The sequence below is a fragment of the Pan paniscus genome, chromosome 11 (genome assembly GCF_029289425.2).
Source record: "Pan paniscus chromosome 11, NHGRI_mPanPan1-v2.0_pri, whole genome shotgun sequence".
NCBI lineage: Eukaryota > Metazoa > Chordata > Mammalia > Primates > Hominidae > Pan > Pan paniscus.
This window is the reverse complement of record NC_073260.2, coordinates 16,280,720-16,293,738: the sequence shown is the minus strand read 5'-3', so window position 1 is coordinate 16,293,738 and position 13,019 is coordinate 16,280,720. Positions and strand designations below refer to the sequence as shown.

General features: G+C 42.5%; 1 protein-coding gene across 21 annotated transcripts in view; it reads left to right on the top strand.

Annotated features, from left to right (window-relative positions):
* Window positions 1–13,019, top strand: part of RABGAP1 (RAB GTPase activating protein 1) — a 166,154-nt gene that overhangs the window by 116,646 nt on the left and 36,489 nt on the right. For all 21 annotated transcript variants that reach the window (XM_055117637.1, XM_055117631.1, XM_034929003.3 and 18 more), the window contains one exon: window positions 10,187–10,300. In XM_055117637.1, coding sequence (XP_054973612.1) covers window positions 10,187–10,300 — 114 coding nt within the window. The remainder of the gene's footprint in view (window positions 1–10,186; window positions 10,301–13,019) is intronic.

The following is a 13,019-nucleotide window of genomic DNA, read 5'->3' as shown; positions in this document are numbered from 1 at the left end:
TGGCATTTCACCGTGTTGCCCAGGCTGGTCTTGAACTCCTTGGTTCACGCAGTCCTCCTGCCTTGGCTTCCTAAAGTGCTGGAATTACAGGTGTGAGCCATCATGCCCAGCCAGATATTTCTTCTTCTTCTTTTTTTTTTTTTTTTTTGAGATGGAGTTTAGCTCTTGTCGCCCAGGCTGGAGTGCAGTGGTGTGATCTTGGCTCACTGCAACTTGCGCCTCCTGGGTTCAAGTGATTCTTCTGCCTCAGCCTCCTGAGTAGCTGGGATTGCAGGCTCCTGCCATCATGCCCAGCTAATTTTTGTATTTTTAGTAGAGACAGGGTTTTGCCATGTTGGCCAGGCTGGTCTCGAACTCCTGACTTCAGGTGATCCGACCACCTTGGCCTCCCAGAGTGCTGGGAGTACAGGCGTGAGCCACCGTGCCTGGCCATTTATTTTATACTTATATAACCCAGTTTATTTTGTTGCTCAAATTGCTCCAGCTTTGACCATCGGGAACTCTTTCACTTGGCTCCCACGTCCCTTTGGCATACCCCTATCAATGTAGGTTTGTTTTGTTTGTGGTGGGGGTGAAGGGAGACTATTTCCTATTTTTGGCCAATACAAGATGTTCCAGGCTATCTGCCCTGGTCCTAGAATCAGCCAGCCATTTTTCCAAGGATGGTTGGTTCCTTTTGTTAGTAAATGGTATTAGATACCAAAATATAGATGCTAGGTGTGCTCCTTGCTACTGGATGTTATTGCTTCTAGGCCCTCTCAACTGATAGAGCAAGCAAATATATGTATGGTAATACCTTTTTAAATGTTGACAGCAAATCATGTATTGCAGTTAGAATAGGATGGAGTCAATAAACTTTATGTGCAATTTTTTGCAACTTTAGATTCAATTCTTATAGACTAGAAGGAGCATAGGACAAGTATACACATGACTATTCAGAAACAGAGTAATTGCTGTAAGAGTGGTATCAATGTGGTTTGTAAGTTGGTACAACTTTTCTGGAGGACAAATTGGCAGGGCCACTCAAAATCCAAAAACAAGGATTATGCTGTTTCTTTCTTTTTTTTTTTTTTTTAATTGATCATTCTTGGGTGTTTCTCGCAGAGGGGGATTTGGCAGGGTCATAGGACAATAGTGGAGGGAAGGTCAGCAGACAAACAAGTGAACAAAGGTCTCTGGTTTTCCTAGGCAGAGGACCCTGCGGCCTTCCGCAGTGTTTGTGTCCGTGGGTACTTGAGATTAGGGAGTGGTGATGACTCTTAACGAGCATGCTGCCTTCAAGCATCTGTTTAACAAAGCACATCTTGCACCGCCCTTAATCCATTTAACCCTGAGTGGACACAGCACATTTCAGAGAGCACAGGGTTGGGGGTAAGGTCATAGATCAACAGGATCCCAAGGCAGAAGAATTTTTCTTAGTACAGAACAAAATGAAAAGTCTCCCATGTCTACTTCTTTCTACACAGACACAGCAACCATCCGATTTCTCAATCTTTTCCCCACCTTTCCCCCTTTTCTATTCCACAAAACCGCCATTGTCATCATGGCCCGTTCTCAATGAGCTGTTGGGTACACCTCCCAGATGCGGTGGTGGCCGGGCAGAGGGGCTCCTCACTTCCCAGTAGGGGCGGCCAGGCAGAGGCGCCCCTCACCTCCCAGATGGGGCGGCTGGCCAGGCGGGGGCTGACCCCCCCACCTCCCTCCCGGACGGGGCGGCTGGCCGGGCGGGGGGCTGAGACCCCCACCTCCCTCCCGGGCGGGGCGGCTGGCCGGGCGGGGGTGCTGAGACCCCCACCTCACTCCTGGACGGGGCGGCTGGCCGGGTGGGGGGCTGAGACCCCCACCTCCCTCCCGGACGGGGCGGCTGGCCGGGCAGGGGGCTGATCCCCCACCTCCCTCCCGGACGGGGTGGCTGGCCTGGCAGGGGGCTGACCCCCCCCCCACCTCCCTCCCGGACGGGGCGGCTGGCCTGGCGGGGGCTGACCCCCACCTCCCTCCCGGACAGGGTGGCTGCCAGGCGGAGACGCTCCTCACTTCCCAGACGGGGTGGCTGCCGGGCGGAGACACTCCTCACTTCCCAGACGGGGTGGCTGCCGGGCGGAGGGGCTCCTCACTTCTCAGACGGGGCGGCTGCCGGCCGGAGGGGCTCCTCACTTCTCAGATGGGGCGGTTGCCAGGCGGAGGGTCTCCTCACTTCTCAGACGGGGCGGCCGGGCAGAGAGGCTCCTCACCTCCCAGATGGGGTTGCGGCCGGGCAGAGGTGCTCCTCACATCCCAGACGGGGCGGCAGGACAGAGGTGCTCCCCACATCTCAGACGATGGGCGGCCGGGCAGAGACGCTCCTCACTTCCTAGATGGGATGGTGGTCGGGAAGAGGCGCTCCTCACTTCCTAGGTGGGATGGCGGCCGGGCAGAGACGCTCCTCACTTTCCAGACTGGGCAGCCAGGCAGAGGGGCTCCTCACATCCCAGACGATGGGTGGCCAGGCAGAGACGCTCCTCACTTCCCAGACGGGGTGGCGGCCGGGCAGAGGCTGCAATCTCGGCACTTTGGGGGGCCAAGGCAGGCAGCTGGGAGGTGGAGGTTGTAGCGAGCCGAGATCACGCCACTGCGCTCCAGCCTGGGCACCATTGAGCACTGAGTGAACGAGACTCCGTCTGCAATCCCAGCACCTCGGGAGGCTGATCACTCGCGGCCAGGAGCTGGAGACCAGCCCCACCAACACAGCGAAACCCCGTCTCCACCAAAAAAATACGAAAACCAGTCAGGCGTGGCGGCGCACGCCTGCAATCGCAGGCACTCGGCAGGCCGAGGCAGGAGAATCAGGCAGGGAGGCTGCAGTGAGCCGAGATGGCAGCAGCACAGTCCAGCTTCGGCTCGGCATCAGAGGGAGACTGTGGAAAGAGAGGGGAGAGGGGGAGGAGGGAGAGGGAGGATGCTGTTTCTTTAGGGAAATTGAGTGATTGTGGAAACTGTCTTTTCTCCCTTAAGAATCACTGTTCTACTTTACAGCCTTGTTTATAGCAAAAGGGGTAGAATAGCTGCATATCCCAAAGCTGGAGATTTTGGCAGAGTAAATTATGGTATAATAGTGTGACAGGTTACTGTGCATTAAAAATACTAAGGTAGGATAATGGCCAAATAATATGAAAAGATACAATATTTTGTAGTTAGCAAAAAAAAATTTTCTAAAATCTACACTCATTTTATAAAAATAAATGGTTATAACCTAAAAAGTTTGGCATATGCGAACCAAATATTAGCCATAGTTATTATCTGAATGGTAAAATTCTTCTTTTTCCTTCCAGTATTATTGTTACAAAAAAGCAAAACAATTTTATTAAAATAAGAAAACAAAAAAGTTTTATTATACTAAGAAAGCCAAAAGTTAGATTTTTTTTTTTCCTTTTAAAATGCAGTAAGGTATATCATTGATTTTAGGTTATGTTTGGGAAAGAGATTTGGATTTTAGCATGAGGCGTTAATTCTCAGTATTTGTTTAGTGAATAAATTTAAGAAGTGCTGATATTTTACAGTATAGTTTTAAATAGAATTACTTCCAACAATGCCCAAATTGTGCCATGCCAGTCACCCCTTTTTCTCTTGAAGTTTTCAAAGAAATATAAACACAAGGAAGAGTGACAAGTGGAAAACAAGGTTTAATTTGTTAACTGGGAGCCACCAGCAGCACATTGGACTTGAATATATGTCTGGGTTTAAAGGCCTTTCTTTTTGTAATGCTCCAGTCTTCCCCCAGCATGCCCCAGATACTCAGGATATTGCAGCATGCATTTGAGAGAGAACAAAATGTCCTGGGTGCCTTTGTCAGCAGTGACCCTACTTACTACATGGTTCAAGTGGTATTCTGAAATCAGATTAGTGTTCAGTCTACTTGTGAAGTGGTCAGTATGAAGGAGAAGGCATGGACCTCCTCCTGTATACATAGTAATAATGACTCATAAAAGTTTATGACCAGCAAAATGATCTGATTGGTCCATGCATTTCAGAAAAATTAATCGGACACGGTTGTGCCAGTAGAAGTAAAGAGATAAAGGAAGATCAGTGTTATGGTCTGAATGTTTATGTCCCCCCAAAATTCATATGTTAAAACCTAACCATGGCTAGGCAAGGTGGCTCACACCTGTAATCCCAGCACTTTGGGAGGCCGAGGCGGGCGGATCACGAGGTCAGGAGATCGAGACCATCCTGACTAACACAGTGAAACCCCGTCTCTACTAAATAATTTAAAAAATTAGCCAGGCGTGGTGGTGGGCACCTGTAGTCCCAGCTACTCAGGAGGCTGAGGCAGGAGAATGGTGTGAACCCGGGAGGCGGAGGTTGCGGTGAGGCGAGATTGCGCCACTGCACTCCAGCCTGGGTGACAGAGCGATACTCCGTCTCAAAATAAAATTAAAAAACATAAACAAAAAAAACTAATCACTAATGTGATGCTGTTAGGAGATGGGGCCTTTGGGAGGTGATTAGGTCATGAGGACAAAGTCCTTATGCATGGGATTTGTGCTCTTATAAAGAAGAGACCTAGAGAGCTGCCCTGCCCCATATGAGAACACAGCGAGCACATGCCACCTATGAGCTGCAAAGTGACCCTTCACCAAACACTGAATTTTCCAGCATCTTGATCTTGGAATTTCCAGCCTCCCAGACTGTAAAAACAATTCCTGTTGTTTATAAGCCACCCAGTTTGTAATATTTTGTTAGAGTAGCCCAAAGCGACTAAGACATTCATTTAGGCTGTTATATTAGTCTTGGTAAGATGAAGCATGGGTCTGCCTTTGGGTGATGCACTAGAAGTGGAAAGGAAGAGACAGAATCCAGACTCTGCAGAAAGATCTCCAGATCAGTGATGATTCATGGTAGCTAGAATCAGAAACAAGGTGGTAAAACCTGCTGCCATTCACAAGAATAGAGAACTGTTGAGAAACGTTGGTGGAGGGAGGTGGGGAATGTGAGATTACAGTTTTTGTGAGTGTAGTATAATTTACATACAATAAACATACACCTTATGTGTTCATTTTGATGAGTTTTGACAATTTCTTATATTTGTGTAAACACCAAAGAAAATATAAACATTTCTGTCATCTCAGAAAGTTCCCTTATACCCCTTTTCAGTTGATTTCCCTCCCACCCCCAGGTAACCATTTCGGTTTCTGTCACCATGGGCTTTTGCTCAACATAACGTTTTTGAGATTTATTTGTGTTGTTTCATGTATTAGAGGTTCATTTGTATTGCTGGGTAGTATTCCATTAGATGGATATACCATAATTTATCACTTTTTCTGTAGATGGACATTTGAGGTTTCTAGTTGGCCTATTACACATGAGGCTATTAGGAATGGAATTGCTGGGTCATGGTAGTTAGATATATATTTAACTTTCTGGGAAACTGCCATGTTCTTTACCAAAGTGGTTATATCATTTACACACCCATTAGCAACCATTGAGAGTTCCAGTAATTTCATATTCTCACCAACATTTGGTATTTTTATTTTAGCCAGTCTCGTGTGTCAGTTTATGTGTTTATAATTTGTGAGCTGTATATACTGTTTATTTTGCTGCTTGAAATGTCAGGGACTATATACCACTACAATTACAGGGTTTTATTTAAACGTGTACTACACTGCATAGACAGGAATATACAGACTTTTGCAAAATGCAGCAAACATTTTTAACATTTGTTATTATGTGAAAAAAGTACAAAAGTGTTCAAAGAGATATACATTTCAAGTTGTAGCAGGTTGTGACAAAGTTTCTGAGGGCAAAGCATGTATAAAATTAATAACATGTTAGTATATTTAAAATCATAACAAAAATCTTCTCTCTGGTCATGCTGACCATAACAAATTACTGTGTTGTAGTATACTTATAACAAGGGTTAACAAACTACCACCTCAGGGCCAGGTTCAGTTTGCCTCTCACTTTTGTTTATTCATTTTTGTTGGTGTTGTTATTGTTGTATAAGACAGGCTCTCTCTCTTACTGCCCAGGCTGGAGCACAGTGGCACAGTCTTGGCTCACTGCAACCTCTACCTCCTGGGCTCAAGGGATCCTCTTGCTTCAGCCTCCCGAATAGCTAAGACAGGTGTATGCCAGCACGCCCGGCTAATTTTTGTATTTTTGTAGAGATGAGATTTTGCCATGTTGCCCAGGCTGGTCTCAATCTCCTGGGCTCAAGTGGTTTACTCGCCTCGGCCTCCCAAAGTGCTAGGATTACAGGCATGAGCTACTGCGCCTGGCATGCGCTTGCTTTTATAAATAAAGTTTTGTTAGGACACAGCAGTGCTTGTTTATTTACTTATTGTCTATGGCTGCTCTACAAGGGAAGAGTTGAATAACTGCAGCACTGAATGGCTTGCAAAGCCAAAAATTTTTACCTGACACTTTATAGAAGAAGTTTGCAAGATGGCAATAGTGCATAATCCTATTGCATTTTTGTTTTCTTCTGGAGATTAAAGGTGTTTTTCTTGGGATAAATGAATTAGCCAAAACACAAAACCAGTTGATCAAAACAAAACAAAACAAAACAACCCACCTCTCTTATAACAGCAGTAATTTTCAGAACGTAACAACTGACAATACTTTTGCCATTCATTCCGTGTTCTTTTAAAGTCACCATCTGTGCACTGTTGCCGTAAGTACATTTATAAAAACTTGTCTGTTAAGCCAGTTTACTAACTACAGCCTCCTTAAGAGGATGTATTTGGTTGACTTGATCAGTTTGGCCACGAATAGTGTTACATGTGTTGCATTGGCAGGCTCTCTACATCAGTTACATTTATGTTTAACTCCTTAGAAATAAAAGGAATATGGCCGGGTGTGGTGGCTTACAGCTGTAATCCCAACACTTTGGGAGGTCAAGGCGTGCGCATCACCTGAGGTCAGTTGAAAACCAGCCTGACCAACGTGGAGAAAACCTGTCTCTACTAAAAATACAAAAATTAGCCGGGCGTGGTGGCACATGCCTGTAATCCCAGCTACTTGGGAGGCTGAGGCAGGAGAATCGCTTGAATCAGGGAGGCGGAGGTTGTGGTGAGCCAAGATTGCTCCATTGTACTCCAGCCTGGGCGACAAGAGCGAAACAAGAAAGAAAAGGAATATATATTGTTGTATAAAGCTTAATTTTATAAGCACTTGCTTTGACTATTTTGAAAAGCTCTTTGCTTTTTTTCTCTTAGGGGATCATCCATAATGTTGCTGTGTTTTATTTTCAGAACCTTTTCAAATTTAATGTCATTCTGATAGGAACTTACTAAACTCATCATTATTAGAATTTCTGCATCACTTTTGCATGATGTGGCCTCCAGCAAGTCAAATGAATTTATTCCAAGTTCTTCAGCATATTTCCTAAGGCCAAATATTTTAAGCAAATGATTCACATGGAACTCCTCAATTTATTATCATTCTTGAAGGCATCAAAAATTGAGTGTGAATTTTCAAAATGACCTTCTTTTAAGGGCATTTTGCCCCTTCATTCTCTGATAATTCCATGATTAATGGATATGGGATGGCAAATTGACAAGAACTGGCCCAGTTATAGAGAGTACTTTCAGTTTTTTGTTATTTTTTACGTCCTGTGTACAGTTGAATTTCTAAATCTCGTCTCCTCTCTCTCTCTCTTTTTTTTAATTGAGACAGGTCTCGCTGTGTCGCCCAGGCTGGAGTGCAGTGCCACGATGTTGGCTCACTATAGCCTCTGCTTCACTGGCTCAAGTGATTCTCATGCCTCAGCCTTCCAAGTAGCTGGGATTACAGGCACCTGCCACCATGCCTGGCTAATTTTTGTATTTGTAGTCAGAGACAGGGTTTCACCATGTTGCCAGGCTGGTCTCAAACTCCTGGCCTCAAGTGATCCACCTGTCTCAGCCTCTGAAAGTGCTGGGATTACAGGCATGAGCTACCATGCCCAGCCCAAATCTCATATCTCTAATAACTGTATCCTTTTTCAGGTTGTCATCTCCGTCATCAGTGTGATATGATTGATGTAACTGGTGTAAAATATTTTGAACGTTTCCATATTCCTCTCCATTCTCAATTTAATTTCCTAACCTTCGTAGTTGTCTTAAACCACAGTTTATCATTCTTAGCATTTTTTAGAGCTTCTGTTGTTGTTTTATAGAATTCCTAAATTCATCTGATTGTCTCTGGATTGTTTCCAGTTTTGGCTGTTAGGAATAAAGCTGCTGTAAACATTTGAGTTTAAGTCTTTTCATGCATTTATATTTTCAGTTCTCTTTGGTAAATACCTAGGAATGGAATCTCTGGGTTGCATGGTAATTATGTGTTTACTGTTGTAAGAAACCACCAAACTGTTTACAAAGTGTTTGTACCATTTTGCATTGTATAGGAGTTCCAGTTGTTTCTTATCCTTTGCCAACACTTCTTAATTTTAGCATTTTGTAGATATGTAGTGGAATCTCATTGTGGTTTTAATTTGCACTGCCCTGAGGGCTAGTAATGTTGACATCTTTTCAAGTGCTTATTTGCCATGTGTTATATCTTCCTTAATGAAACACCTCAATCACTTACACATTCCCACTTTAAAAAATTAATTGTCTTTCTCATTAATTTGGAGAGTTATATATTCTGGATACAACTCCAACTGTATTATCAGATATGTTTTGTAGGCATTGTGTCCTGGCCTGTGACTTACCTTTTCATATTTTAAACAGTTTTTTGAATAGTAAGATTTTTAAATTTTGATGAAGTGTCCAGCTTGTCGTTTATTTATGATTCATATCTCATAGCGACCCCTCTTCTAACTCTTCAGCTCTCTGTTCAGCATATTCCTCACTAGCACTCTACCCTACAATTCTAGCTACCTTGCCCGCCCCAAAATCTGTGTGCGTGCTCTCTCACTCGCTCTCACTCTCTCTCTCTCGCTCACTTCGCTCGCTCTCTCATTTTCTCACTCTCGCTTGCTCTCCCTCTCTCTCCCACTTTCTCAACTTGTGAAGATACCTCCAACTCCGAGCTCTAATTCAGTCTGGAAGCTGCCACCATGTAATTAGCTGCTGTAGTCATAGATCTCCCTTGGATTTTTTCCTTTTGTTGAAGAGCACCACAGTCCTGAGCTGCCATTAACTGTTAAGACTATGGTAATAACTAGAAGTAACATATGCCACTAAAGCTCTTTGAAAAGCAATTTGGCGACATCCTTGACGGTATAAATAGTTTACTGTTTAAGAAGGAGCATAGACTTTAAAGTTAGTTCAGATCCCACAACTATAAAATATTCATGGCCTTCGGAACATGATTACCCAAAAGGCTAGAGAAATTATTGGACAAGAGAAGAACATCACTTGCATTTTTCATCTTAAAACAGAGGTATCATGTTCTTTGGTAGTATACTGATTATGATGTATTCTTACCGAGGGGAATCAACTCTATTGTCTTAGCTATGAAGACACTGCATTGTTAAAGTAGAAGGTCATATTTCTGTGTTCCAGTTCTTTACTGTGTCAGCAAATGAAATTTAACAAGGGGAGAATATTAGAAATAACTGGGTGCTTGGTGTATTTTACAAAGGTTTGTTGACATTATTGACATTTGTTCCGTTTTAGTTAACTCATTATAGAAGAGGAAACAGTTTTTGTCCATTGGAAAAAGCAAAGGATATTTTCCCATAGCCTGTTTGAATCCCTTGGCATTTGGTGGTCTTGTTCATACTGAGTAGATTGCTTTGTGCATTCTTATGCCATTTGCCTCTAGGACAAATCCCAATTAAGTAACTACTCTTTTCCATTTGAAAACTGGCATATGGGCTTCATTCCAAAGCATCAATTAAAGCAGCAGTTTTTCTACTGGGAGCACTTTACCTCCTCCTTTTGCGATTAGTTTGAGTATTTTCCTATAGGAAATCCATTCTTAATAGCACATTTTCCATCTTACAATAGAAGGGTCACCAGCTGCAGGTCTTTGCAGTAAGGATGGAGTATAATATGGAAGTGTATAGAGTGAAATGGGTTGCTTTTCTTCCATCTTTTTTCCCCCTTTACATTTGCTTTTGCTTGAGTGGTTGGTCCCTGAAGAGGCAGTAACTGTGGGCATGCATATGTGTATGTATGTCCCTGCAACATAAAGTGTGTAAATGAGAAGACCTTGCCTAAACCTGAATAAGAGTTTACATGATTAACCTAACTAAACCCTCTCTTTCCTTATGTTTCCACAGGAGTCTCCCCAGGACAGTGCTATCACCCGGGATATTAACCGAACATTCCCAGCCCATGACTACTTTAAGGACACAGGAGGAGATGGACAAGATTCCTTATATAAAATATGCAAGGTATTTCATGTCAAAAAAAAAAGGACTCAATTCTGAGTGGTGGTTCTACTTTGAAATTACATAAGAAACAACTACAAAGTGTAATTTGTATTTGATGTTCAAGAATTCCAAAAAGAGAAAAGACATTGCAAAGTCAAAGGTGAGAACACAATTTTAGATTCATTAAAGAGTAGAAAATAATAAGAAATAAAATGGTAGGGTTTCCTTTCCCCTTCTAGTCAGGATTTTTAGATGACAGTTCCCTGGCTCCACATTTAGACTTTCAAAATTTGTTTTTATGTTAAGAACCTCTGAGCCCTGTGACACTGCAGACTCCTTTTCAGTATTCACTTTATAAGTGATGAACTTGGCACCTACGGTACGGTCTCACAGTGGGAAGTGTCATTGCCCATCCAGGTGTACTTATAGCACTGCAGCATAGTAAATGATGGAAGATTCTGATTTCTCTCAAAAGGTCTGTACCCGAACACTAAAGGAAGTAATAGCCTGTTCAATTTCCGTATTCCATTTTCAAATAGATTTGGCACATTAGAGCTATTGGGTTATAAAAGGAGGAGATAGGAACGGAGTTTTTCAGTCTTCATCTGTTCTCAGAATTAGTTTTCAGTCTTTTCCTCCCAAAAGTAATTAAGTACTTATTTAGCATCTCCTATGTAGTAAGTACAGGTAAGGCATGAGACATGTCCCTAATGCTATATGACAACTGGTTTTAGGACAGACTAGCAGTAAAGGATAGGCTCGCCAATGAAAAATTCGATGATTTAAACTACAAGGACAGTTGAGTTTAGAGAAATATTTTTTAGATTTCATTTTAACTTTTACATAGGATACATAAAGCTACAATTTCTGTGGTAATCTTCCTTTCTGATCATCCTTTTTAGCCCCTTCTCAGTTTTATTTCCTGCTTAAGCAGTGACCCCTGCCATCTCTCACTTTACTACAGAATTTCCTAGAAAGAAACGCTATGTCCACTGCCTCTGGTCCCTCGTCACATACTTTTGACTCCACTATATTCTAGTTCCTATTTCATGGTGCTCTTCCTTGCAGAGCTTTCTGCTCTTGAGCATAAGACATGTCACTCTCTTGGGTACGGGCTCCCTCTCATGCCTTCACTGACTTCATCATTTGATCTCACACTACCTGCCCCTAAACCAGAGGCCTTCCTCTGGGTGCTCAGTTGGGTAGTTTCGCTAGCTCTACACCATCTCCCTGGGTGATCCCTTCTACCCCCAAAGCTTCAGCTATCATCACTGTACAGATGTTCACAAATCTACATTAACTCAAGGTCTAAATTTCCAGCAGACAATTAGTCTCCATGTAAAAGTCTGTCAATTGTATCAAACAGAATGGGTTTAAAAATACAGTTCATTTAAAAACATGGTTTATTATGAAAAATTTCAAACGTAAACATTAATTAGTATAATGATTAGTCTAACTGATAAGTATAGTTAATATCCCCCACACTAATTATTTATCAATGTATTGTCACAGTTGCTTCATCTTTTTTTTCCTTTTTCCTAAAGTACTTTAAAACAAATCTTAGACATCATGATCCTAATTTTTTAATACTACATCTCTAAAAAATAAGTTTATCCATCTTTACCAATTAATTAGTAGCTACTCCACATTCAAATATCCTTAATACGGCTAGTTAGAATCAAGAGCCAATAAGACCCACATTACATTAAGTTGTTGTCTCTTTTTAAATTAAACATAGTCCTCCTTTTCTCCCATACCATTGTCCTGCTGCAGACAATCATTTCTGTTGGTTTTCAGTCCTGTCTTTGTCTAGGTTGAGTTAGATATGACTGATGTCTCTCTTAGCTTCATTCTCTCTCTTCACTGCCCTGGTACAGGCCAGTATCTTACGTTGCTGGCAGTTTTACAAAAGCTGCTCTGCCTTTGGGTTCTAGCCTGTTGATTCTTTGCTCCTTGCCTAACGCAGAATTAGATCATTTCAGTGGCCTCCACAGAAACCTTTATAACTGCTACTTTATAACCCATGGAATTAAATGAAAAGTCCTAGTTCATTTCCCTGGATTCCTTAGCTTAGTGTTGAAGATATTTTGTATTATATCCTGACTTAGCCCTTATTGCTGCTTCTCCAAATATTGTATGCATTAACTACATTGAACTTCTCACTGTGCTCTGGTTGATTCACTTGTCTTCAAGGGCAGGGATCATTTCTTATATATGGTAGCATCTGTAGCACTTGGCACAGTGCTTGGTCTATAGTAGGTGTTCATTAAGTGTTGATGAATTAGTGAAATGTCTTTTCTTCCCCCAGATTTCGTTACAGCCAACATGAAACTTATACTCCAAACATTTTCCAAATGTATCATATAATTTCACATGTATATGATTCCTTTATCGTCCATCAGCCTGAAAAATATGCTCCCCTCCATTTTCTACCTATAGAAATTCAGTACAGTTTCATCCTATTATTACTGCATAATTGGTGAAGCTCTGTGCTGAGCATGTTAAATGAGAGGACTAAATGAGAAGAATACATCAACTCTGTGTTATTAATACTAGGCTTATTCTCTTATTACAAATAAAGTAAGTTACATGCTCAAGATTCATATCTAGGCTGGGCACGGTGGCTTACGCTTGCAATCCCAGGACTTTGGGAAGCCAGGGTGGGTGGATCACCTGAGGTCAGGAGTTCGAGACCAGCCTGGCCAACATGATGAAACCCCATCTCTACTAAAAATACAAA